Source organism: Fomitopsis serialis, assembly GCF_022376445.1.
Source record: "Fomitopsis serialis strain Sig1Antser10 chromosome Unknown B0H18scaffold_42, whole genome shotgun sequence".
Taxonomy (NCBI): Eukaryota; Fungi; Basidiomycota; class Agaricomycetes; order Polyporales; family Fomitopsidaceae; genus Fomitopsis; species Fomitopsis serialis.
The window spans coordinates 119,371-143,877 of NW_025955002.1; the positions used below are offsets into that span (position 1 = coordinate 119,371).

At 54.2% G+C, this 24,507-nt stretch overlaps 12 protein-coding genes across 12 annotated transcripts; 5 read left to right on the plus strand and 7 right to left on the minus strand.

Annotated features, from left to right (window-relative positions):
* Positions 1-575: 575 nt before the first annotated feature.
* Positions 576-1,405, minus strand: B0H18DRAFT_1085541 (kinase-like domain-containing protein; the record flags this gene model as incomplete). The annotated part of the gene is made up of 4 exons (XM_048031930.1): positions 576-591; positions 626-785; positions 833-1,061; positions 1,109-1,405. 4 exons carry the CDS (start codon positions 1,403-1,405, stop codon positions 576-578), a joined length of 702 nt encoding a protein of 233 aa, XP_047892363.1.
* A 537-nt stretch (positions 1,406-1,942) lies between these two features.
* Positions 1,943-3,371, minus strand: B0H18DRAFT_437777 (uncharacterized protein). Its single transcript, XM_048038102.1, has 2 exons — positions 3,104-3,371; positions 1,943-3,017 (listed from the first exon to the last, which is right to left on the minus strand). Exons 1-2 carry the CDS (start codon positions 3,308-3,310, stop codon positions 2,028-2,030), a joined length of 1,197 nt encoding a protein of 398 aa, XP_047892364.1. The 5' UTR covers positions 3,311-3,371; the 3' UTR covers positions 1,943-2,027.
* Positions 3,372-4,107: 736 nt separating this feature from the next.
* Positions 4,108-4,545, plus strand: B0H18DRAFT_1012680 (uncharacterized protein). Its single transcript, XM_048029059.1, has 3 exons — positions 4,108-4,178; positions 4,233-4,475; positions 4,529-4,545. The coding sequence occupies exon 2, from the start codon at positions 4,273-4,275 to the stop codon at positions 4,468-4,470; it is 198 nt and encodes a 65-aa protein (XP_047892365.1). The 5' UTR covers positions 4,108-4,178; positions 4,233-4,272; the 3' UTR covers positions 4,471-4,475; positions 4,529-4,545.
* A 1,067-nt stretch (positions 4,546-5,612) lies between these two features.
* Positions 5,613-6,642, minus strand: B0H18DRAFT_1012681 (uncharacterized protein; the record flags this gene model as incomplete). The annotated part of the gene is made up of 2 exons (XM_048029060.1): positions 5,932-6,642; positions 5,613-5,878 (listed from the first exon to the last, which is right to left on the minus strand). Coding segments are annotated over exons 1-2 (425 nt in total), but the record flags the coding sequence as incomplete, so codon positions are not given.
* A 454-nt stretch (positions 6,643-7,096) lies between these two features.
* On the minus strand, positions 7,097-8,196 carry B0H18DRAFT_1120039 (uncharacterized protein; the record flags this gene model as incomplete). Its single annotated transcript, XM_048034043.1, has 4 exons — positions 7,097-7,378; positions 7,550-7,910; positions 7,974-8,068; positions 8,134-8,196. 4 exons carry the CDS (start codon positions 8,194-8,196, stop codon positions 7,097-7,099), a joined length of 801 nt encoding a protein of 266 aa, XP_047892367.1.
* Positions 8,197-8,518: 322 nt separating this feature from the next.
* B0H18DRAFT_437842 (uncharacterized protein) lies at positions 8,519-10,007 on the plus strand. The gene is made up of 4 exons (XM_048038103.1): positions 8,519-8,823; positions 9,283-9,350; positions 9,409-9,588; positions 9,652-10,007. Exons 1-4 carry the CDS (start codon positions 8,645-8,647, stop codon positions 9,942-9,944), a joined length of 720 nt encoding a protein of 239 aa, XP_047892368.1. The 5' UTR covers positions 8,519-8,644; the 3' UTR covers positions 9,945-10,007.
* Positions 10,008-10,179: 172 nt separating this feature from the next.
* On the minus strand, positions 10,180-11,173 carry B0H18DRAFT_955577 (uncharacterized protein; the record flags this gene model as incomplete). Its single annotated transcript, XM_048042365.1, has 4 exons — positions 10,180-10,205; positions 10,258-10,654; positions 10,706-10,782; positions 10,864-11,173. The coding sequence occupies 4 exons, from the start codon at positions 11,171-11,173 to the stop codon at positions 10,180-10,182; spliced, it is 810 nt and encodes a 269-aa protein (XP_047892369.1).
* Positions 11,174-13,328: 2,155 nt separating this feature from the next.
* Positions 13,329-14,614, minus strand: B0H18DRAFT_1012701 (uncharacterized protein). Its single transcript, XM_048029061.1, has 4 exons — positions 14,398-14,614; positions 14,128-14,327; positions 13,899-14,075; positions 13,329-13,834 (listed from the first exon to the last, which is right to left on the minus strand). Exons 1-4 carry the CDS (start codon positions 14,459-14,461, stop codon positions 13,400-13,402), a joined length of 876 nt encoding a protein of 291 aa, XP_047892370.1. The 5' UTR covers positions 14,462-14,614; the 3' UTR covers positions 13,329-13,399.
* Positions 14,615-15,091: 477 nt separating this feature from the next.
* B0H18DRAFT_1012704 (uncharacterized protein) lies at positions 15,092-15,900 on the plus strand (the record flags this gene model as incomplete). Its single annotated transcript, XM_048029062.1, is given in 3 exon segments — positions 15,092-15,138; positions 15,152-15,760; positions 15,837-15,900. A coding segment is annotated over 1 exon segment (387 nt), but the record flags the coding sequence as incomplete, so codon positions are not given.
* Positions 15,901-16,970: 1,070 nt separating this feature from the next.
* Positions 16,971-18,253, plus strand: B0H18DRAFT_955579 (glycoside hydrolase superfamily; the record flags this gene model as incomplete). Its single annotated transcript, XM_048042366.1, has 7 exons — positions 16,971-17,067; positions 17,120-17,391; positions 17,424-17,573; positions 17,630-17,827; positions 17,928-17,953; positions 18,017-18,146; positions 18,224-18,253. 7 exons carry the CDS (start codon positions 16,971-16,973, stop codon positions 18,251-18,253), a joined length of 903 nt encoding a protein of 300 aa, XP_047892372.1.
* A 379-nt stretch (positions 18,254-18,632) lies between these two features.
* On the minus strand, positions 18,633-21,514 carry B0H18DRAFT_955580 (uncharacterized protein; the record flags this gene model as incomplete). The annotated part of the gene is made up of 10 exons (XM_048042367.1): positions 18,633-18,830; positions 18,903-19,264; positions 19,324-19,600; positions 19,672-19,888; positions 19,958-20,228; positions 20,285-20,399; positions 20,473-20,745; positions 20,804-21,037; positions 21,109-21,212; positions 21,265-21,514. 10 exons carry the CDS (start codon positions 21,512-21,514, stop codon positions 18,633-18,635), a joined length of 2,301 nt encoding a protein of 766 aa, XP_047892373.1.
* A 1,114-nt stretch (positions 21,515-22,628) lies between these two features.
* Positions 22,629-23,588, plus strand: B0H18DRAFT_878163 (uncharacterized protein; the record flags this gene model as incomplete). Its single annotated transcript, XM_048040605.1, has 5 exons — positions 22,629-22,823; positions 22,874-22,999; positions 23,056-23,181; positions 23,236-23,348; positions 23,411-23,588. Coding segments are annotated over 5 exons (738 nt in total), but the record flags the coding sequence as incomplete, so codon positions are not given.
* Positions 23,589-24,507: the final 919 nt, after the last annotated feature.

Consider the following 24,507-nt stretch of genomic DNA (forward strand, 5'->3'; position numbering starts at 1 on the left):
ATTCGTGTCTCGCTCATCTCCTCCACCAGTGCCCACAAGCATCTTTTCCGACAGGTGCTGACCCACCAAGAATCGCGTGTCAGAGCACCAGATTCATCAAAGTTTCGCAGTCAGTACAAAGTATGATGCTACAAGTCCACTAGCATTACATGTACAGCTTCCCTGCCATACGCTTGAAAAAGCCCGCGGCGGTGAACCTGCCTGTCCGTTCTCCGCTGCCACTAACATAGCACTCCGTCCTTCCCTGACATAATCGGGCAACTGCGACAGTGAAGGGAGGCCGAGCAATTGGTCCGTTCTATCGGGTGTCCTTGGGCCGTGACTATCTGCATCCGACGCTGATGCAGCGCACTCGTTTGTGGGCCGAGAGCGAGGGACTGCCATTACCGCTACGTCGATGAAGTCGGACGTTTCGGGGGATGCCTCGCGTCTTTGATGGCGCCGGCGACGGAAGAAAGAACGACGGCGGGGTGGTCGCGCCGGCTTGAAGAGCTCGTAAAACTTGTCCGTTTGCATGATTTCTAGGCGTAGAAATTCAAGAGTGATGCGTTTCGATGCCGGACAGAAGATTCGCCTCAAGATGTCGTGCACCTCATCCGAGATGGGCAGGCTGTTGCGCAGGAACATGGGGTCTTCTATGTAGGCGCGGTAACAATCGTCGAAGTACGACGCCTTATGCCATGGATTATGTCCGGTGATCATGGCGGTGAGAATGATGCCCAGCGCCCACACATCGTTGGTGCGCGTGGAATACGCCGGATCGATACCGAGTTTGCCCAGGCATTCTGTCGGCCATTAGCAAGTAGCGACTCACGATTATTGAAAGGCTTACCTGGGCTCATGTAGTATTGGCTTCCACAGCCGAATGTGGTGCTATACCTCTGCGTCGTCGACAACCCGAAATCGCTCAGGTAGACCCGAGTTCCGTCCGTGCTGATCATGATGTTCTCCGGTTTGATATCTCGATGAAAGACACCGATGTGGTGGCAAGCTTGCACCGCGTCGATGATTTGGACCATGATCCTCTTGATGTGGGCGTGGTCGCCACGGGCAACGCCGCCCTTCGCCAGGAAGTGAAACAAATCGCCTCCGGGTGATAGTCCATCACTAGGTAGTAAAACCGATGATCCTCGATGACGCGGTGCAAAGTGACGACGTTTGGGATGGTGGATGCCACCATATGGTTCTGGATCTCCTGGCGCTGATTCTGGTATCTCCTCGTGCCGAACAGGGCCTTGGGCATACACTTGACGGCGTAGTAGAGTGTGTGCGTCGACGGAGACGCGGTGTCTTCTGCGAGGAAGACGACCCCATTTGAGCCCGCACCGAGCACTCGAGTGACGGCCAGACACCCGGCGTCGATCGTTTGGCCCACGAGGTTGGGCACGGTACGTCCTCTGGTCATAGCGTGGTATCGAAGATGATGTGGTGTGTGGGCGGTTCGAAATGGGCATGAAGGCGGTGGGCCCGCCTTACATACCTGTGGGACGCACACATATCCGCTACCCACGTCTGCTGCTTGCTCTTCCGCGGCGGATATCTGGAGGGATTCGGAGGATATCCGACGCTCATCAGTGTATCCACGACACTGCTACCAATTCTGCAGCGGATAAACAGCCTTTGAAAGTGTGGAGCCACTGCCAGTCGAGAACTAAATCCGCCCACGCACCTAGGGTCTCCATGCATCCGCTTCCGTCGCAGCAACGTATGAGGAGCTGACCCCGATAGCATCACCCGCAACGGAAGTCTTGTACCGGAGTCCACTATTTTTAGAAAGCTGTGGCACGAGCTAGGCAATGTCAACCAATACGACGTTGGTCGTAACACGCCATCAGGTCCGCCGTAGGAGCAACAGGACAAAAGCGGTATGTCAGGCGATTGCAATGATGACTGACAGTTGCTAGAGCTGTCCGGTACACCCCGTATCTTGAAGATCGTGAATCCTGTCTGTCAAAGAGCAATCACATACTTGTATTCGTAGCTTGTAAGACAAACACAGTAAATCAGCCCGTATGCGCCAGAGACGGTCACCAACCCAGGGGAATGGCCATTCGCATGAAGCTAGCCTCGTCCATTGAGCTCTTGGAGCGGATATCCGGATCACCTGAGTCCACGGTGGATGCTTCCGTTCCGCGACCCGTGTCAGCGGAAGCAGTGGCGGAAAGCAGGGAGTGAGCGCCCAGTGGAATGTTCTCCGCCCAGCTATCCGAGGAGTATACGGATGGCATTGTTGGCAGATCGGAAGAAAGCCGAGCGTTTCCCGGCTGCGTTGGTAAATCATCGAGTTTACCGAACACCGAGGTGCCATGCACTGGCGATATGGCGTCTCGGTAGGGAGGTGTTTGTCTCGTGGGCTCGGAAGCGAGCTCAAATCCTTCGTCCCGGCGTCTGATATCGTCCCTGGCCAGAGCGTCTTGTAAACTGATGAGGGTCCATCCAACAGTGGCAGCAAATGATCGGTCTTGTTCTTCCATCTCGAATCCTTCCACGCGCCTTCGTATGCTGTTCCTCCACTGAGCTACCAGTAAGGGGACTAAGACTTGTTTGTCGCGACGGCCGGTCTCGCGCTGTAACTGCCGATGTTGCAGTGAGTTTGCGTGGCCGGTAGAGACTGTGTTGGGAGAGTCGCCATAGAAGTATGCAACGTCGAAGTCGATAGCGGTTTCGTCGCAGGTACCACAATAGCCCGGGCGCAACTGGGCTGCGCAGTGACGGGGTACAAAGAACTGATTCTCCACCCCGAACGTGGAGGACACCGTCACGGATAGAGGCGGTGATATGACCCGCAACGTGTTGTTGCATTTGCTATGAAGGCGGCTGTTGTGGGTCATCTCGCCAGTCTGCCTGCGAGCAACTACTGTCGACATCGCATCCCCACTCTTTGACTTCTTGAGGCGTGTGGCCAGCCCAGGCATAAGAACGAAACGGAGGATAGCTGGGGTATGACGATGCGATGAGAGGACACCTTGACAGGATGAGGCTGTTGCAGGAGGTGAGCGATTATGATGCGTGACGATCTGAAGACCAACCGTTCGGACGTTAGATGACAGCGGCTCAAGCAGATACAAAACAAGGACGTGCATAGCGTGAAATGGGAGCTGACCTGATATGTCTGATTGGGTGGCTGACTGTAAGCCGGCGAGCGCTGACTAGGGGACCATATCGAGCGACTCGGACTATCGACACCGTCAGCCTCAGACCCTCGGTGCTGCCGGACTTGGTCAGTAGGGAGGGGAGGCTGTGAAAAAAAATCAAGGAGAGCGGACCTGCTGATAACGGTAATTTTTGCGGAGCCACCAGTGGTAGGCATATCTCAGTTGGGTGTTCGAACGATCAACGTTCAACCGCAAGTTGTGGAGACCATAACAAAGTAGAAGCGCAGGGCATGTATGATGGCTAGCGCCGAAGCGAAGACACTTACATCGCCGCCACATGTTGTACTAAAATGGAAAGTGATGTATCTGGCAGTGCGTCCGCGCTCCGGGCCTTGCAAGGGCTCGACGCTACACCCTTGTGTTCGCCGACTACGCGTACGCGGAGTAGAGCGGCCTGGAATGTGAAAATTGATTCTCCATTCCTGCACCTCTGTGCCCTGGCTTAAAGCTGCTTGTTCATCCGATACAGACTTGGCTATTCAAATCGCTTTCTCCGGCGGTCGGGCGCGGCGGACTCAGCCTCCGTTCCTCACAACCTCGGCGGTGGCGAGGGCAACTCGTGATTTCAATCATCTCGTCCGGACCGTACTGGTATAATACGCCATCAGAGTGTTTCTTTCCTCGGGAGTTCAAGGCGCGCTGACGCGCCTTTCCAGTTCCGGTTTAATGTTGGCCTTACCAAATGGCGGTCCTGGTCATCACAGCATGGCTACCGTGTATCACGGGGAAACAGGTCTCGAGACTGCAGCTTGCCACATCAGCTAGTAGCACTACTGACGCCTACGGCAAGGGCAACTTCAATGTTGTTCACGGACATAGCGGGGCTCTTGCCATCCCATTCGGGTAGTAGCATGAAGGACGGTTCGGCTCATGTATGTGGTTTGCGGATGGCGCAGCCTCCAGTTGCTCTGCTGCGAGAAGTATAAAGGATGTAGGGCTTCAGACCTCTGGTGTCATACCAACACCTCCTGCCAAGCTACACACGACCTCATCAGCAGAAATCTTTGGTTCATCTTCTCTACAGTTCGTCGCTTCTTCGTATCCGTGCTACTCGTCGCTGACCTTCGAAGTCACAAGGTAACCTAAGACCTAATAGCCGTCGATCAAGGAATAAACAATGAGCACACCATGCTTCATTGATCGCTGCAACCAGCCCATTGACTGCAGTCGTCAAGCTATCTCTTCCCATCTTAAGACGGTTCACCAGGTCAATGTCGACTCACCGGTAGTTCAGGCCTGTCAATGGTCAGGATGCCGCGTGTCTGTCCCGGCGTCATCTCTGGCTAGCCACATCATGACGGTGCACATGAGATAAACGATGTAGGTACAATTGAAGCCATCCAAATTTGAGTCTGACCGTGACGCTCTCTCAGGATTATTCTCGACCGACTACCTCTACAAGCCAATTCAGCGCATACACATATTCCCGCCTAATAACTCGGTCTCGGTCCTCAACTCTAATAATTCCTTCCACTCGCTACTCTACACTCATATAATGCCTCGGACTCACCATCTGACACATGCCAGACAATTCTCTTCCTAGCTGTATACTGTATATCGATTTTTCGTTTTCGGACACCAACTGTAGCATGGATCTTCTATGGGATCTTGATTCGGCGCAAAGGCCACTCGTTTGATCTGTTACTAATTCGGAATAGTACATTGATCGAAGTCATCAAACCGAACCAACTTGGAATTGACCGATAAGTACCAAGCACTTCGCTTTCAGTAAGTAGTCCTACATGACAATTCATTCATCCAATACACTCCCTGTACCTGTCCCCGTTGTTTGCGTCATCATGGCGCGTCGTCACGGTGGCAGTCCGGATTTACTAGTAGTACACAGAATTATCATCCCTCCACGGAGCGATCTCCAGATGAACACCTTCCAAACGTTCCCACGGGCCTTCGTAAACAACTCAACTCAATGACCATGTCCTTCCCGCGGCATGTTTGCGTCTACACCTGTGGTCCGACAATAGTGATCCGAGTCAGCGGCGAGGAACGCGTCCGAGAATGGCGGGATCGAGACACGATCGTACATTGGCACGTGATCGCGTTGACGATACCTGTATTCGCGCGCTGGCGCTGCTGAGTCGAGTCGTGCACCGCGCTGCGCGCGCCGCACTCCTAGTACTTGCCAGCTGGGCTGTATTGCGGTTCAGTCCTATGCTCGTGTGCCTATTACCGCGGTTCAGCGGTCATGGGCCGCGGGCAAATTTTTGCCCAGGGAGTCTCTAACGGTCTCGGTGAGTCGGGCAGAAGCCTCACCGCGCCATTCAAGTTGCGCCAGGTACGTCTTCGCTCAGCGAACAATGTATACAAATTCACAGCCACACATACCGTGCCCGCACAGAGCCGTCTGAGCCAAGGACTGTGTGGGCAGTCGGGCAATTACTCCCGGAGGACCACTGTGGCTGGTACTTGTCGCGCAGTTAACGGCCCGGAGAGGGCAAAGACGTCGTGAGTGCCGCGGCATCGTATTTTCCTAATAGCGACATAGGCTGCTTCTGTCTACATGGATCCATCCGGTGCCTACTGTACTTTTACGAGTCAACGGGTATGGCAACACTGTGGTTGGGCGTGCAATGTATCTGGACGCAGTGCCGGAGCTTGCGTCCTTAGCCTCGCCGCCCAGTATAAATGGCCGGGAGTTCTACTGAGTCAACAAGTTGCTCAGTCACCCCGCTGCTCAGCGCACTCCAGAGCGGCGGTATAAACCGGTGGTACTCCCTAGTTTACACATTGCATTCTGCTCATCCGACGACCTCTACAGAGCGCAGTGAGGTCGACACATCGCTCGTCCCTCCCCTCCCCCCGGCCTCTGTTGTCCGTACGCGATAGCCTCCACACGAACCTCGGCTCAGCGACGCACCATCCCGGACAAGGCCCCATGTACGCACACCGAGGCCACGGTCATACCCACGCACCCCATGCGGGTTACGCCAACGGCGGGGTGACGACTCCCTGTAGATGGGGGGCATGCAACGCGCAGCTTGTCTGTTCCCATTCACACATCGAAGGGCACATCCAAGATATTCACCTCGGCTCCTACCGCAATCAGATAGTGAGGTGTGAGTGGGGCCAATGCCCTCACTACGGGGACGCTGGCGGCATGTCGAGTCACATAATGCGGACACATTTGCAGCTACGCCATTGAGCGCCCCCATTCATGTTGCATTCTCGCTGACTTCCCGGACTACGTGACTCGGAAGGTTCAAATTTCTTGTCGGACACGATGCCATTACATGGACATAGCTTTCCATCGATTAGGTAACCTACCCCCCTATCCCCTACCCCCGCTTGTTGTATTGCACACTGCTCTCGAATTCGCTTGTACTTCATGCTCGGACATTTACGATACTTGTTTGTTTTCAGACTCTCAGTACGGTTGTCCTCTCGGCGCGGTTGTCTACGGAGGCGCCGTGACTGCGCTGTGTACGCTCTCAGGCCGGAGTGGCCGTTCGCAATTCTTGTCTTCGACTGTTGTCTCGCGCACTGCCCTGACTCCAGAACCCATATACATAGCCCAAGTCTTGCAACTCCGTCTATGTAGGTGAGTCACTCGGACGCGACAAACGGCTGCGCTAGTATCATGACATCATCGCGGACGGTAACGCTACAGCTGTGCCGCTGTACTTAACGGCTATAGGCATCCGACCGACGAATATATAAAGGAACACGGCGTTGAAGTCAAGTACAGCTTACTGGCCGGCTCTTATGGTCTGCAGTGGAGACTAAATACAACTACATCAGGAAAATGAGAAGGAACGAAACCGCCTCGCCAGCGCCCCCGATGTCATCGTGCATCAAAGTCGCGATCTAGGTTGTGATCGGGTAGAGGTAGGAGTCGGGGAAGGCCTTCTTGATGCACTGCTAAACCCAATAGTATGGCGACGCATAGGTAACTTCGGTACAACCTGTCTGGCCGGCACCGCCGGTCAGGATGCCGACGATGCGCCCATAGCGTCAGCGATAATAGACCCGGAATCCCCGGGGGCAGAGAAAGCGCCGTCCTTATGACTGTACAAGTAGATGGCTACTTCCATGGACGTCGAACAAATGCCGTACTCGTCGTATTCCCGGACAAAGGATTCGATGCCGGTCGCGCGACCGATGGTAGCACCGGTGGTGTTGCCGTTCTTGGCGACGATGAGACACTCTTCGCCGTTAGCGTTGAGCATGGTCGGATGCCGCAGCTCGTCCTTGACAACGTCTCGAAGCTGCAGGAGGTGCAGGACTCAGCGCGACGGTGCATCTTGAACACGGAATTGGCGGGCGTGATTCTGATTCCTGAATATGACGGGTAGACTAGACAGCCTGAGTGAAATAGATCAAAAAATACCGAGATCGGTTACGTTGCCCTTGAAGCCCTTCTAGTCAATCTTCTCGACGTGGAGCTCAACGAGAGCCCAGTCCTCCGTGAAGCATTTGTCGCCGGTACCGATGAAAATCGGAGGGGAGTAAAGGACGTGTCCCAAGATGCGTTGGCTCTCTGCGCTCCAGAACCTCGTGACCTTACCGTAGAACTCTGTCAAAGTCCCTATCAACTTCTCCGCCTCCGCCAGCTTGCCCTTGAACTTCCTCCTCGTGTCAGCTATCGCGGCGCCCTCGCCCTCGATGACCTCCCCGATTGGATCAACGGAGGGGACGTGGTTGAGCAGTTGAAGACCAGCGGAACGGGTGAAGACCGACTCGCGGAATGCAATTTCGACGCCGGTGACCTGAAACTCGGCGAGACTGCTCGCGGCGGTGCTTGCAGCGCACCGCCGCGACTTCGGCGTCCGCACGGAATAGTGTCCAGGGCATCACGCCCACCCAAAGGAAAAGGTGACCGCTTCCTTTCCAACCTCGGCGAAGCGTACAGGGCCACTCGTCCACCTAAGGTCGACGGAATCAAAGTACGCGTAGACCTGTCGACCTAGTTTGCGCCATATGTGTCCGATTGGATGTAGATGGGTCTGGCTTCCTTTGGCACGCGCTCAGCCTCGGCCAGGGTCCCCCGTGCGGTAGACGGAGACGGGGTCGGAGGGAAAGCCATAGTCGTCAGAGCCCAGGGATGAGGGAGAATATCCACGAGGTCCTTCGTAGATTCGAGGTCGGCAACCGCGGTGATGGCTGGAGGAAGAGTAGATCCGGCGCTGTCTCGCTCAGCGACGACAACGAAGTCACTGAGGAACTAATGTTCTTCGGGAGTCACTGGAACGAGAAGCAGAAAAGAAAAGGTACGAGATAGCAAAGACTCAAATGGCTTAATACTCGTAAACGCGTGAACAGTAGCTGGCCGAGTGAGGGAAAATGAGAAGGTGATTACGAGAAGACAAGGTAGGGGCTGGTAGGGGAGGACCTGGGAGGAAGAGGAGGAGGAAGAGAAGTTAGAACATGAAGGAGGAGGCAGGTCACCCGACGGGCCGGCGACAGCCACCGACCACTGGCAACTCACGTGGGCGTCGATTAAATCCTCCTCCACAACCCAAACATGCACTACGATGATGGAAAATATACTGGGCATGATACATCCGCAATCCCTGATGCTACCCCATTCATTCTTCCAACAATTTCTTCCGACGCTGTCACGACAATCCCCAGTGTCCCCAGTGGCTGAGCGCAGTAACAGAAGCGCTGAACATCGACCTGCAGGTCCTGCACGCCGCCCGGTCCGCATCAAGTAAGTAGGAGGGTAAGTACTACTTAACAAGTCGAAGAGAATAAGGCCCAGACTGCCCTATGCAAAATCCATCGTGGTTGAATAGCGCAATCCGTTATACTCGACGCTGTCATGGTACCTCTTTTACTCACTCCATAGTATGTACCGAGGCCGCTCGACTGTTACGAGCATTGCTGTGTCCAGATTTGGTCCAGATCTCTTGATGCAACCGAGACATCCGAATGACAGTTCGGGGCGCCTCGTACTTACGCTGAGTAACGTGGGCACCCTCCATCAACGGAGCTGAGACTGTGCAGCGCTTTTGCTCTTGCTTATCGGCACTGAGCACGCACGTCGCACGTCGCTCTCCAGTAGGATCCACCCGCCAGGCGAATATTCTCCCCTTGACATGCTGCCGAAGCTCAAGCAGCTCTTCCCCGAGAGCTTGCGACCTATCGTATGGCTTCTGATTGCCGTCAGTTGCGGCTTCAACCTCCTCGCCGTCAAGCACTACAGCCGAGGACGACTCTTGGACGACAGTCGATACAGTACGTCGCGGATCCGAGTGTCTCTTGGAAGCCCTTTGACGAAAGCTTCTCCATACAGGTTATGTGGGCGATGACTTCCCAAACGAGCTCCCGATTCGCCTCGACAACGTTGAGATGGACTTTGAGGCCGTTTCGGGAGATAGCTGGTACAGCCAGACGGGGTTCGACGCCTGGCTGCAGTGGCATGCGCTGGATCACTTCCCCAGAGCACATGGCTTCGTGAAGCTGGGACCGGAGGGTGAGTCGTACTCGTTGAGACATTCAATCATTGGGGAGTGCTCATCGACGCTCGCGTACACAGGTAGGCAATTCGGGATATCGATGTTCCACCAGATCCATTGCCTTTCGATGATTCGAGAGGGGTTGATCAATGGTGCGAGCGATCATTCCGCGCACTGTCTCAACTTCCTACGACAAGCGGTACTCTGCAATGCGGACACGACGCTCGAAACCACCACGGAGACCACTCATTCGTGCAAGGACTGGACGCAGGCCTATGATTTTATCTCGGAGAACCAGAACCTGTGGCCGAAGAAACAGCGTCCGAGCCAAAACCAGACCGTGACGAGCAATCACACGCACGACCTGCGGTAGCAATCATAGCCAGTACGAGATTGGATGGATTGACTCGTAGATAGCCTTCCCCGACACGCGTTAACGTTGTAGAAGTACATGGTCCTCACACTCGGTGTAGGCATTAGGAATACGATTCTACGTAGTCAATCATTTGGCCCGGTCAATATACACAAGCACGATGTTTCCACACTACATTGAGAGAAAGCCAGTACCGACAATCTCAGTTTCCCACTATGGACCCACACATCGATGATCAGGCAATCTGAAGGACGTCGAATGCTGTGGAAGGGCATTAGTATGCACGATGCATTATAGCAGATTTTGGCCTCACCCATGGGAGGATCAGAGAAGATCTGCTCGAACTCGAGCGTGCAGTTGTCGCACGACACCTCAAACGTGAACCACTTCTTCTCGGAACAGTCGAAGCGTGGCGTCTGAGGCTTGAGCTGCCAGCCATCTTCCCATTCCAGTTTCTCCATCCTCTCCTTCTCGGGCATCCACGACACCGTCCCGAGGAGCTCGAGCCGCTCCGGACGCGAGTTCCAGCTGAGGCCCTCCATGCGCTGCTGCGGATAGGAGGTGTTCCACACTTGGATGTTGAGGAGGTTTCCGGAGCCCGTGAACGTCTTGCCCGCCTCGGCGCCGCGCTCGGGAGTTGGTACCACCGCATCGACGTAGCACCACTTGAAGGCATTGGGTTTCATTCTGAACTGGTAGAACATGGAGTCCTGACGAGGAAGGATCAGGAGACATCACAAGTAGACGGAGAGGCTTCGCACATTCTCGCTGAGTACAATGTGTGAACTGCTAGTGTACTCTTCGTCAGGCATCGCCTTGTTCGTGCGCACCATGGGCCCTGGAAACCACATGATTGGACCTGATAAGTAGATGTGTTAGTTTTCCATGCCGTCGTTGGTCCAGTATGCTTCAGACCCACCTTTACGCTTCTTCTGATACTCGGGCACATTGCTCAACCCAGGATACGGGTCGGGCTTGCGCAGGCCCTTCGCGCTCCGAGGGGTGATGACATGGGTAGAGTCGATGTACAGCGCGAAGGATGTTCCCAGCAAGAACACGGCTAACACGAGAGTGATCCAGTCGGTCACTGATTTTCTCTTGGAGGCCGGTTGAACTGCTTGATCCTGCTCCGGGTCATCGAAGCCCGCGTTCAGCAGAGGACGCTTGACAGCTTCGTCGATGTCTGGAGTGTCCGGCTCCTGGCTTTGCAATGGGAGGTACGACGACATGATGGCCCAGCGTACGTACGCGATATCCGGACGGGATGAGCAGGCCCATAAGCTCTGACACTGACGCCTACGCCCCGGAATGCACCGGTGCGCTGTCGAGAACGGCCAAGAGTGGGCCCATGATCCCATCAGACATAGCTGTCGGTGTTTGCGATTGATGAGCAGGTCGCCGCCGGTCGGTGGCCTGAGATGTCCGTCCCTCCTCCATCCAAGGCAGCGAGTCGGAATTCAAGATTTCTGGCTCAAGCCTGGCTCACTCTAAGGAGCGAACATCCGACGCCGTATGAGCACATACCTTGGCTTATCGAGCACCACGAGGCGTGCGTTGCTCGATTCCTGTGATCACAGTAACCCGGAATTATCAGTATGATGCCTGTTTGAGAGAGACGCGCGATATGAGCGCTTGGGCGCGCAAACGTAGTCGCTCGGCGAGGAAGACAGCTCAGGCCGCCACAACTGACTGAAATATCACTCAGTGAGAAGTCAACGGGGTAATAATCGGTAAGAGTGGTCCTCAACATATATCACGAATGAGTTCCATGAGTAGGGTAAAATGAGCTAAATTTCGCAACGGTCCATGTACAGTAGTGCGTACTTGGACGCCAGTGGAGACGCAGCTGACCTGCGAAGCAGCGGCCAGCTGAGAGCGTACCTCAACAGGGTCCCACTTGTGGCGCCCATGTGTCCACGCAGAGCGCATTGACCACGTTGCGCGTACCGACTGATCCGTTGCGTACTATCACCGTCGAGGCGAATAGTACTACTTTCCTACGTCATCGTAGCAGACGCGATACGAGAGCATCGAGCTGTTACCGTATGTGTGCTGTCAAGATCCTAGAAGAGTACCTCGGTGATAATCGTCTTCTCATAACAGGCCTGAGGTTCATAACCGTGACTATGCAGGGGCCTTATGAAAGCCACCGGTTGCGAGGCCTGAGAAACCGTAGCATTCCCGCGGAGAACAATGTGAGATACCCACTAGCCTGTGCCACGGGAGATGCAGCATCGAAGGTGATGAAAAGCAAGAGAATCCCTGCGATCGTCATCCCAGAGGGCATACCAGATCGATTATCGCGCTGGTCAGTAGCGTGCTGCGTGTGTAAGCGCATGCGCAAGTCACCTCTCAACGTTTAATATATTCAATGGTGATCAAAAGCGGAGCGACTGGTAACCAATCACGTACTCGGCGCAGGAGACACGGTACGACTGTAGCCAGTCAGCAGTTCTTGTCAAGGCGCAGTAGACGTAGTCTAAGGCATGCGTCAGAACATCAGGGTCCTAGCAGATTATAACATAAGGTTCGCACCGAAGACCCACCCCTCATGGCTGTTGTCCTATCTTGCGCGATGACTCCATATTGTAGTCTCCGTGGCCAGAGTAGACAATTCTTTCAACCTCCGCGCGCTCCGGATTCTGACTCCATATTGGCTCGTCCGACGCGGTCAACGTCGGGTCAGCGACCTAGACCAGGACCAGAGCATGCGCACGCACCTACGCCTCGGATAGCTAACACTATCTCGTGAGTCATCCCCTTAGGAGACGACTCACAAAAACACCAGTGCCAGTGGCGGTCCGCGGATGTACCATTTGCTAGTTGGAGGTATTCCTTTACGTTCAGGCTGCACCGTCAGCGTGCACGTTACATAGCACATCGAAGTGAACATCATGAGATTCCGTCGAGAACCTCTGCAAGGTCGCGTCTCGGATAATGAAGTTGAATGGAGGGTTGTGACTGCTATCCTTGTAAGTTAAGACAGTGATCAGAAGCATAATATTAATAGGCCGGTACGTACACCGCCAAATTTCCCATACGTAGTCAAAATATCGTGATGACAGCCCAGGGCCACGTAGACTGTCGGGCGGAGACAGCACAGCCGTCACGTTGTAGATACCGTTTTTGGAAATATAGTGACCGGCTGTGCTGCTATATGGATGCCAGCCGGGAAACATGTCTCCGTGAGCTTGAGGATCGGACGCCTGACAGCAGTTAATCGAGCCAGTACCCATATGAGGAATACATTCTGACTATGTAGCGATGCGGATCTCAGCCGTTCGAAAATTCTCCTCAGAGCCAGCTACTGACCTTGCTTTATCCAGGCATATGCTAGTGCCTGCAGCTCGAAGGTGAACTGGGTGCGAAACAGCCCGATACCGTGACGCAAACACCTTGCAGGTTATCATTGAATCCCGGTGTAGACTACATGCACGTAAGCGTAGTGATATCAGTCAAGTATCTATGTCCATTCCTATATCAACCCCGGACTGTCGCTTGCGTTTTCTCGGACGACTCGGCTCGCCGTTTGCCATCCCATTATCACGCTCGGCTTGGTTTGCTGCTTTCTTCGCTTCAGCCTTCGCTTTCTGCGCTGCGCGTTTCGTGTGTCGTTGCTCTCGTAAGGCTGTCGCAAATTCGATATGCTTGACCTCTCGGTCTTCGTGGAGTGCAATGGGCGCCCAGAGCGAGCGCGGTAACATGTCCCGTATCAAGTGCGCATTATGGAAGCTGAGGGTGTTGATGATCCAATGATCGAGTTCACCGTGTTCAATGAAGTCTTCCATGATTGTTGTGGCCCGTCGTTCTTGCATACGCGGCCGTGCGCCACTGGGAGAACATCTCCCATTTGCGCAGTCGTGCTGAACGTTGTACTTGAACTTGAGGTTCTACGTCGAGTTATGAGTACTATGCAGTCTCTATAGTGTTAGAGCGACAGATATGGTGACACACCTTGACGAGTACAATCACCGATTGAGCCTCTCCTTGCCGCCGGATTAGGACAGGCATGCCATAGACATCATGACGCTGAGACGAGACATGGTATACGTCAAGGACAGCAATTGCTTCCTCGGCGTTCGGCATACCACGCGCGAAGATGCCAGCAATGCGCCCAGTTATTGGTTGTCCCTGATGATCATCTCGGATAAGGACCATGATCGCAAAATGACATAACACGTACATCGATTGGGGAGTCAGCATATATCCACGACTGTAGGAAGCATTCGTCACTGCTCTGTGAGACGGCAGATGTGCAACGAAGCCAGCGAGTTGTGTCTTCATACGTTCCGAGATTCAACGCATGCGCGGCGTCAGTCTCGAGGAGGTTGACTTCCGGGCGGTGGCGACAACCAGCAGGAAGAGGCGCGAGCTTGATAGTGCCTGTGATAGAGTATGAGCGCAGCTGTCGAACCCGACTCAATGACATAATCACAGCTTAGAATCAACGTACCTGGTGCGAGCCCCTCAGGATCAGACCACCCGAGTAGTGTCTGGAGCATGGGGCGCGTCTGCATGAAGTCCCGTACTCCAGTCCCAGCACGGATCCATCCGCCTTCATCGTCGGCCCACCACCCACCAGTCAAGCGGTGCTTGAAGCCCTCGAGGTCGCCAAATTGGTTCGCGATATCACGGCTTGGAGCGAGATGGTTTGATAGAACAGAACACGCACGGAAGATGGCGTTGAAGCACTCGAAGGACTCTGTCCATCGGGAAAACCTCCATTTGGGAATTCGTGATAAGTGACCAGCAATCGAACCGATTCGAACGAATACACAGAAAGTTGCTAATGTCTGAACATTCCTCGGTATGGTAGATATCTACAAGAATTGTCTGGCATGTGAGACTTCAGTCATTCATGCTACACTAAACCTGATAATGTCGAAGTAATGCATGTATCTTCTCAGGTGGCTCGACTGACATAGAGCAAATCGGGAATAGTATGCATTGACATGATCGAGACTACACTACACAGGAAAGATTACACCATAACGAGCTTCCACCGTACGTCCTCAAGGCCTCTCGCGCATGCCATCGGTAAACTTGTCCCAGTCGCCTTCGGTGGGCGGGTGGAACTCGCCCGAATACTAGCAGCGCGGCATGCCCTGCCCACCATCGCGATCACCCGCTTTGCTCACGCGCCCGCCTCGCCCGCCCGTCCACCTCGCCTGCCCGTCCGCCTGCCCGTCCACCTCGCCTGCCCATCCGCCTGCCCGTCCACACTTGCGCCCGCACCCACGATCCGCCCGTCGGCTGCGTTTGCGCGCAGGGCATTCGCCCTGCGTGCTCGCTGTTGTCGTGTGTGTCGCGTCCTCAGGCGTGCGGTCCATTCGTCAATTGTGTTTGTGGCCCGGCATTTGTCCTCACGCTCGCTGTTGCCGCGCATATCGACGCCCGCTTGTGCACCCCACTCAGTGTCTCCGCCCGCTTACTTGTGTTCCCGCTCTTCCGCCTGTTTGCCTGCCTACCCACGCGTTCGTCGGCCGTGTCTGTGCGCTGGGTGTTTGCCCAGCGCACTCGCGGTTCGCGTGCATGTGGTGTTGGCCCTGCGCCCTGTGCCCGCTCGTTTGCCCTCGCACCCGGTTGCCTGCTCACGGGCATCTGTGGGGGAACGGGCGGGGCGGGTGGCAGTCAGTGAGGGAGGACAGAAACGGAGACGAGGGAAGGTCATACTGCCCTTGCTAGACTACGCGTTCTGCGCGTCGAAATGGCGGATCAGACGAGAGAGAAGGCGCACGAGCGAGGGAGAGGGAGAGGGGCGAGGGGCAGTAAGCGATGGGCACGGTGAAGTGTGTCGGAAGGCGCAGGGCAAATGACTGCGGGATGGACAAGCGCGGGGTCAGGATAGTCATCGTTTGGTGGTCGACACCCACCGACATTTGTAATACTCACCTGCTCGTCCGCTCGCAGCCCTGCTTGCCAGCTTTCCCGCCCACTGCCCGCCCATTTACCCGCCGGGTCGTATGCCCATCCACTCTGGTCGCCCGCTCCCCCGCCCACTCGCCACCTCGCGCCCCTACCCGGTAGTCTCTTCGCTCTTCCGCACCACCACCCGCTCGTCGGCCGTGTCTGCACGCAGGGCATTGGCCCCGCGTGCTCACCGTCGTCGTGCGCGTCGTGCAGCAGCACGTCGCTGCACCCTATGCTCGCTATAAGCATACCTGCTCACATATGTTTGTACTCACCTCTCCTACCCTTCGCTTGCGTGTCCCTGTCGCTCAGGGCAGGATTTGCGTGCACATCTGCTGTCGTGCGAGTCTAGGTTCACGCGCGTCCAGTTTGCATGTCGGCCGGGCTACGCTGTCTGTTGTGGCGGCGGAAGTGTCTTGTGACTTGTCGTACTTGAGTCTGAATTTGCGCAGGCGAGTTGGAGAGGTGACGAGGAGGAGAAGGCCACACGAAGGACTTGGACAAAACAGCAAAAGGCGAGAGACGCCCAGTGAGCGCGTGACGGCTTCGAACTCCGACATGCCACGTCGCACCTGCGTAGACTACTCCCTGCGTCCTCGAGTCGTCCTCTCGCTGTGATCATTCAGACCAAGACCGTCGACCCCGCTCATTGGCTCGCCTTTCACTGAGCACGTCGAGCGCGCGGCTTTCTGCACCTTCGCTCTCGCGCCCATCCTCTGGTTTCTCGCGCCTGGGCAACCTTTGGACGTGTCAAGCCCCTGCCACAATGCACATGTCAAGCCGACCGCGAGGGGGTTCGACCCCTCGACGCATCTTGCAGCTGCCCGGCTTCCACAGCCGCAACGAACAAGCATCGCCGCGCCGGCCTTCAACTGCCCGCCCGCGCACACACGCAGACGCACCCGCATGATCGCACGTACATACACATACTCACCCACCCTATTGCCTCGTCTGTGCTCTCACGATCAAGTGCGACCATAACTTCGGGCTGCTCTGTGGCGTGGACAAGCACTTCAAGACTGCGTTGCTCGAGGAGAACTCCTCGTGCTTGTTGGCCTGTGGTACAACGACTTCTACAGCGCACGGTCCGCAGACACAGCTCCTCCCGTACGACTAATGCATGCACAAGTTCGCGGACTACTTCCAGCAGAGCGACATGGAGTCAACCCGAACGCCAAGCTGCACATCAACGACTATAACATTGAGTCCACCGGTAAGACTCCCCTAACGTCTTGCTGACCAACACCAACCATACATACGCCCAGGCGCGAAGGCCACAACGATGCAGAACCTTGTCAAGTCGCTCCAGGTCGACGGAGTGCCCATCGACGGCATCGGCATGGAGTCGTACTTCATCGTCGGCGAGGTGACGACCACGCACGTGGAGAACTTCCAGGTGTTCGCCGCGCTCGGCGTCAAGATCGCCATCACGGAGCTCGACATCCGCATGACGCTCCCCGAGACGGCCGCCCTGCTCGAACAGCAAGCTCGTCACCAACGGTGGCCAGCACGTCGACTACCAGACCGGGCCACCGGCGTACGTGCTCATCCGCCAAGTACAAGGGACAGGCTTGCGACGTTCGCTGCGACCGCGCTGGTGCCATCGTCTTTACGCTGATCGACTTCGGAGACGTCCCGTCACCGCTCAATAAGGTTGTGTTCTACATCCAGCTATTCGCAGTCGACTACGGGGTCAACTCGCATATCACGACCTACTCCGTACGTTGTTAATTCTCCTACGATTACACATCTCATTCCGGATACACATTCTCCAGCTCGCGATCCTGAGAGCAGGCAGCACGCTCGGGCGGTTCTTCCCGACCTTTCTCGCGGACAAGCTCGGCGTGTATAACATGCTCGTGCCCGCCATGGTAGCCTGTGCGGGGCTCATCTTCGCGATGTTCGGCGCAACAAATGGGCTGGGTGTCGTCCCCATCAGGTCGATATTCGGGTTCGCGTTGGGTCGGGCGCGTGTGAGTGTTCCTGCATGTACAATTCAGAAACTCAACAGTGTGCTGACAATTCTTCGTTTGTGATGTAGATATCTCACTGATCCCCACTCTGTTCATACAGCTGTGTAGGAATATGGGAGAGCTCGGGTGCGCCCCCACGTCCTCGTCTCCCTCTTTCGTAAGATCTGATGGTGATCTCGCTGTGCGTAGCGTGAAAATGGGGCTCGCATATACGTTCGTGGCGGCTGCAAACCTGATCCGGAACCCCATTGCAGGCGCCCTGCTCGGCACCAGTACGGGCAGGCCGTCGACGTGGTGGCATGCTCTAGTGTTCACCGGGGTAAGTGACACTTTCTCCCTTCCGCTACTGTCACATTTTCTGATTGTGTCTGCTCTGATATAGTCCACTACATGCAGACACACTGGCGAGAATGGAACAGGGATTGAGTCCGATTGACTGGGCTGGTATATCTGACGAGTAATAGAGGGCTGGCAGTGATACTAGTAGCAGGACAGTCGAGACGACGCATAATGCCAATTGGACGTGCTAGTCATATTCGAGCTATGTTGTAGTACTTCGTCCGAGCCATTGTCACTGTTCTAGAATTAATAACAATTATGCATTCTATCCCGTAATGATCCTCGTATGACACTGCATAACCAGAAAGCAAAACAAAGAATGCACAATACACGTCAGATAATGCGCAGCGAGTGCGCAGAATTGGTTCATATTGAATGTAATTGCCATTAATTCACCCAGGAGGAGCAGGGGGTAAGAGAAAAACTGCTAATCTGGGAAACGAAGAACAGGTGGTATTGCAGATCTTTACCTAGAATTGCTGATTATTGTCAATATTTCGTTGTCATTCTCAAATGAAGCTTTTCCAGATGTCATCTCGTTCAGCAGAGGACCAAATCGACGGATATCCTTGCAAATGTGATTGAGTAGATGTAACTTGATCTTCTCTAACAGTTTGCTCGGGTCCATTCCTGCAAAGACGTCGAGGACGTTGGCAATCGCAACCTGCACATCAGCCTGATACAGACTGATCAGTCATAGCAGCAGAAATGCGACATACGGAGAAGTATTACATACCAGATATTGCTCGAGGTTCGTCTCTGATATCTCCGTAAACCACAAAAGCACAGCGAGTTCTCCGACGACCTTCCATAGCTGAAATTCTGTTGGATCTACGAGGTCATGGACATGGAAGACAGCGGTCTGGATGATTGTCTTCAGCTGGCGACCAATCAAGGAGTTTGCGTACTGCATGACATAGTTAGCGCGAATAGGGTGGACGGACAAACCATCCCGGTTTGTTGCCTGGAGGCGTAAAGCATATGTCTGTTTCTGTTTGGTGTTCCACTTCGTGTGCGTCGGATGCCAGGCGTATTTGACTAGACCAAGCAGGATTGTGTGTAGAAGCTCGATAGGGGTATCCTGCGACGGGTCGAAACCTACGACCTCGCAGTCAGTGACTTTGAAGTGCACATGACGTGAACTCTATCAGACCGACCTTCCAGGGTGAGAAACGGACTGAGCATCTCCTTCATGTTCGGCTCATGCTTCGCCCATAGGAACTGCTGGACTTCATCGAGAGTCATCTCAGGTTGCATATCCCGAAGGGTGCGGGCTTCGTCAATGATCTTCTCAATGAAGTATTGCGTGTAAGTGTCCTTGACTCCAGTCTCCGTCTGCGATGTCTGAACACGTTTTGCGACTCCAGAACAGGCCTCAAATATCTGGTGTATGAGTTGCTCTATGATCGCATCCTTGTTCCGTAAGTTGCCGGGCTATAGCACATCATGCGAATCAACCTCTGACACAAAGCGTATTCCCAGCAAAACCGAGATAAATGACGCACGGAGAAAAGCTTTTCGAATCCATCATTACTTTCCTTTTCTCTGTCAGTCCCGCCAGCATCACACTTCCGACAGAGAAGATTCCCCTGCCCGCCTATGTGCGACGCGACCTCACTGGACACGGGATTGTCTGACGCCTCTGCATTTGCGTAGATGCGAAGGGCAGCCTCCTCTTGCGTTGTGGCATCAAAGACAATGACGGGGTTGGTGTGCGTCGATCTGATTCTTGCATCAGTGACATGGACTTGGGATGCACCCGGTGAGCTGGTAACTGCAACAATGACTCACTCTAATCGCTTCTTAGCTTCGAAGAACTGTTCCGCGATGCTTGCATGCTGCGAGGTCGACACAAAATGAGTATGGAACTCTTGTTGAAGTAGACGGCGCGGAAGGTTCCGATGAGTCATGTACGCATTCCAGTGCTTGTTCCAGGATTTTGAGCGATTTCCTGAGACATCGTCGCTGAAATAGTCGATGAAGCTGGTGTAGAGCGGGCGTCCCTTGGCAATATCACGAAGAGGGTTTGGCATCTTTGCTGGGTATTCGGCATCAACAGAGTCTATTGGAAGAGGCGGAGTCGTCATCAAGATCTCCGGTCATACTTGAATCACGTACTGCTCCAGCGCGAGGGTAATTTTTGACTCTCCTCGAGCGAAAGGTAATTCTCTGCCAGGTCGCATGCTTTGATGGACTCTGTTGAATCTTGATCATGCACAGATGCAATCCCATCCTAGTCGTCCAATCACACAATATGACCAACTTGAATCAACAGGTATGTACGACACATTCAGTTATCGACTCACAAAGGATATGCTCACGCGATACGCGTCAGCTCGGAGATCGCCTGCGCTTCGCATCACCCACCGAACGGGTATAACGAAGGTCCCATCTTGCATACAAGCCAACTCGTTGACATAGAAGTGTTGATTTCGCTGCCGGTCATTGTACATAGGACTCAGGATGTGCGATGGTACGTCGTGATGCCATTTCTGGGCATGAAAGACTTCACTGATCTTCCCGCATGGGTCGACAATGTAGCGCTCAAGGTGCGGAACGGTGAGTGGATTTGCATAGTCCTATAGTAGCAATTCAACTCGTGCTCAGACAACATTTCTCAGTACAAATAGACCTCACCTTTGCGACCAATTCGACAGGGTCGTTGATTGTGAACCGATTGCCACGAACTGAGACACAATCAAGCGACGCGACACCGCTCGAGCCTCGAAGCCGTTTCTGCACCTTTCGCAGCCGATCCAAGGATGGTACATCGCGCACTCCCATCTCCTTCAGAACCCACAATAGGACACGCATCAATGAGCTTGATATCCGTAGGCGGGGAAGATTATCAATCAAGTCCAAGAGAAACATCTGCAAGGTCGGACAAGAACAAAGAAGAAATGTGAGTACAGTATGTATGACTCTCCTGACGGAATACTCACCACTTTTGATTCATATGGAAGCCAACAACGAGTTGATGAGTTCTCCGCGTTTTCGGGCTGATCCAAAGGATGGCCATTTATCTCAGGTTCGTCATGCAACAGTGCTATACGCCCGAGTTAAAGTGTGAACACCAACTCGAGGGTGCCCAGGCTTACCGGCGTTTTTCAACAACTCAGCCAATATATCATCGCCTTCTGGATCGTCGCCCAACAACTCTCTAAGCATCTCATCGTTTTCCGTCTCTCCAAACCCGGTCTCTGCAGCTGCAAGCCGTGGATTCCATAGGCCGAATGTCTCGGCCTCGCGTTCAAGCCTCTCGCGCGTGGCTGTGGCTGCAGTGTCCGTGTCTTGCGCCAAGTCATCGATTCCGAAGTCAGCACCGTTCCTCTCAAAACCATCCCACATTGCAGCCTCTGCCGCGGTACGGTGTAACGAAGCCTGATATGTGCTGGGCCCAGACTGGGAAACATCGACTGAACGCAGTGTCACCGTTTCAGCTGTCCCCGCGGCTGCCCGAGCAGCAGACATCTTTTGTTGTATACGCCCCGCATCCTCCGCTTCACAAGCACGTCGGTGACCCAGAGAATTAAGGTGCGTCTTCTGAGACTCGCGTTTCATCCATGCGTTGCGTTGGAGAGGATCATGTGCCAGACATACCCGGCAATGTATCTTCTTGCCATCCTCCGATTCAGTGAAACCTCCAATTCAATGTGAGTCCAAACAGTCAATTGATCGGTCAATAGATGCTTACAGCCTGCGACCGCCTTGCGGGCTGAAGGCATAGTGGACTCTGCGCCTGGAGAATGTCCGCTACGACGGTCTGCAGTGTGTCGTGAAGTGAAGTGACCGTGGTTCTTTCAGTTTCAGTTGCTTAGCAACCTTCGCTGACAGCTTCACCTGTCACCTCGAGCTTGCGTTTCAGCCATTGTTCGTCGGGCGTGGCAAGCCAATTTGAATTGCTTGAAGACGAATTAAACCCGAGACTACCGAAGTGGATATATCAACAGTGAGGTGCGCCCGAACATAAATCCGCCCAAGTTCTCTCTCCATTTTGCTCACCAACTTCATCTTCAATCGTCTCCTTCACTGCCTGACTGAGCCATGACTTCGACACGCCATTCTTCTCCTGCAGACGGCCATGCTGACGTGTTCGACTCCGCAAGGGCTGCCATGGAAGAGGACACGCCTCCGACAACACCACGTCGCGCCAACAAACGACAACGTATGCAAGCTGGCCTCGATGACGAGGGCGTGGATCGTCCTCAGGATGAACCAGGTCTGACTTCAAGCTCGGAGCCTGCTGCCACGGTACTGTCAGCGAACGCGGCCACTGTGGAGGCCACTGTAGCAGCTGTCACGACTAGCTCTGGCAATCAATTGGCTTATGCCAAGAGGTACGGCCAACGCAAGGGGCTCCGAGGCGAGCAGCAGGCTGAGCTGGAGTCGTTCGCATTGGTAATCCTTATTATATCCTCCTCTGATACCAAAGACGAGCTGACAGTACGTCACTTAGAGCGACCCGGGCACGCGTCAAGTCAAGCTCTACTCGCAGGGACTACAACTCGAGAAGAAACTCGACAGCATCATGATGTCGATGCCTCCTTGGTCGCCATCGAAGGAGCTGCAGACCAACATCAGCCACTATGCTGTCGCCGTCATGCTCTCGAGCAAGATCAGTGCGTATAAAGGTCAAACCCCTGTTAACCATGTGTTGGTAAGTGAGTCGTGTCTTACGATCTACCGTCTCACAATGAATACGGTCAGGATATCATACGCATTTTGCGGTTCGACATACCGACTGGGATTGAGCGTAATGCTGCTAACTGGAAGAAGATCGTTAAGGCGGTGTCGGACGCCTTCACCGCGATTCGAGCTGCATTCAAGAAATTGGTACGTTCACTGCTGACAAATGTGCAAAAGCGGTAACTGACTGTCCCGCCTGCCAGCTTCGTTTGAGCACCATAGGCATTACCCCCTCAAACCACCAGACCATCTATAAGCTCACGATGGTATTGATCAAGAATACTAAGTGCGAGGCCAGCGTTCCGCTATGTGCCCGTGTTGCTCTCATGGTAAGTACTCAAATCATGGCTGATAGCTCGGTGATCTCATTTCATCTCTACTAGCGTGCGGTGTACATGGTCCGTGAGAATCGTGGTCCGCATTTCTGGGACCGAATCGATGATGAGCTCGCGGCGCTGCGCAAAAAGGCCGCTGGCAATGAACGCAAGTGGATCAAGTGCGTACTTGAGTCTCATTGCTCACCACTGTTCACGCCTCACACCTCATGTATCTCTTCAGGGGCTTGCGCCACGTTCTCGACAAGGATCGCAAGAAGCATGGACAGGACGATCATGAGGTTGACGACCTTGAGGATGAGGTGGATGAACTGCAGCAGGAGGTCGACGATATCTTAGAAGGTCGCTCGCATGCTATCAGCAATGCGAGTGCTGCTGTCATAGATAGTGCTCCGGCCTGACTCCGAGTCGGAGGGCGGATAGCTTCATGTTCTGTCGCCGTCGATGTATTAGCCAATTGCGCATGGTATTCATAATAGATCCTGATACAATGGCACCTATTGTACCAGGCCATTGCTACGAGGGAGCACTGAAACAAATAATATGGAAACCTATCTGACGTGCTCGTGGCAAGCAAGCCAGTCAGGAGGTTGCTGGTTTCGTGTACACCACCATAACAGTCGTGTGTATGCCTGCTGTATGAATTGCTATATTGTATATAATAATACAGGTGACAGTCGGCGAACTCGCTGCATGGGGATCAGCAAAATTGCCAGGCAGTGACCATCTGGCAATGCAGGTAAGGGAAAGGACTCTGACTACATGTATCGTACATGGGTTACAACGTAGGCGACACCAGGCCGTAATATATGGTGACCACATCGACTGGGTCCGGTCCGGAGCCATCCCCGATGAAGTCTGGCGTCCACATGGTGGCGATGCCGGCGACACATAGCCTTGAGGTAGTATCCCCAAGCCGGTGACTACCTCGCCACCACCCGTCGAAATTTTGGCGGTGTAGCGCGTCCTCCGGTCAGACCCGATTCATCGGAATGCTAATACTGTGCTTCTCACGGGATCCTCCTCCTCCTCCTCCTCACGGTCGACCGAGTTCTCCCTCTTTGTATATCCTCGACTTGTTGTAAATCCCCTGTCTAGCGTCTGTACCACTGGAAATGCCGCTTGCTAACAGCCAGGATTCACACTGCCGTTGGGTGAGTTCCTCTGCCTTGGACATATTAGGCCAGCTGTCCGCTTCTCCGTTCAAGTTAACATTGGCCCGAAGCATTTGACCATGTTCTCTGAAAACTGAGTAATGAGTACGTACCTCATGTCTTCGGGACCTTCCTAATGAATGGCTATATGACACCTCTGTGTCAC

Coding starts and splice junctions, on each gene's coding strand:
- B0H18DRAFT_1012680 (XM_048029059.1), top strand. CDS start 4,273: ATGAGCACACCATGCTTCATTGATCGCTGCAACCAGCCCATTGACTGC.
- B0H18DRAFT_437842 (XM_048038103.1), top strand. CDS start 8,645: ATGATGGAAAATATACTGGGCATGATACATCCGCAATCCCTGATGCTA. Junction 9,351..9,408: donor CTTGGACGACAGTCGATACA/GTACGTCGCGGA, acceptor TTCTCCATACAG/GTTATGTGGGCGATGACTTC. Junction 9,589..9,651: donor CGTGAAGCTGGGACCGGAGG/GTGAGTCGTACT, acceptor TCGCGTACACAG/GTAGGCAATTCGGGATATCG.
- B0H18DRAFT_437777 (XM_048038102.1), bottom strand. CDS start 3,310: ATGCCTACCACTGGTGGCTCCGCAAAAATTACCGTTATCAGCAGGTCC. Junction 3,018..3,103: donor CACCCAATCAGACATATCAG/GTCAGCTCCCAT, acceptor GTTGGTCTTCAG/ATCGTCACGCATCATAATCG.
- B0H18DRAFT_1012701 (XM_048029061.1), bottom strand. CDS start 14,461: ATGCAGACGCGCCCCATGCTCCAGACACTACTCGGGTGGTCTGATCCT. Junction 14,328..14,397: donor TCCTGAGGGGCTCGCACCAG/GTACGTTGATTC, acceptor ACTCTATCACAG/GCACTATCAAGCTCGCGCCT. Junction 13,835..13,898: donor CGGTGATTGTACTCGTCAAG/GTGTGTCACCAT, acceptor AACTCGACGTAG/AACCTCAAGTTCAAGTACAA.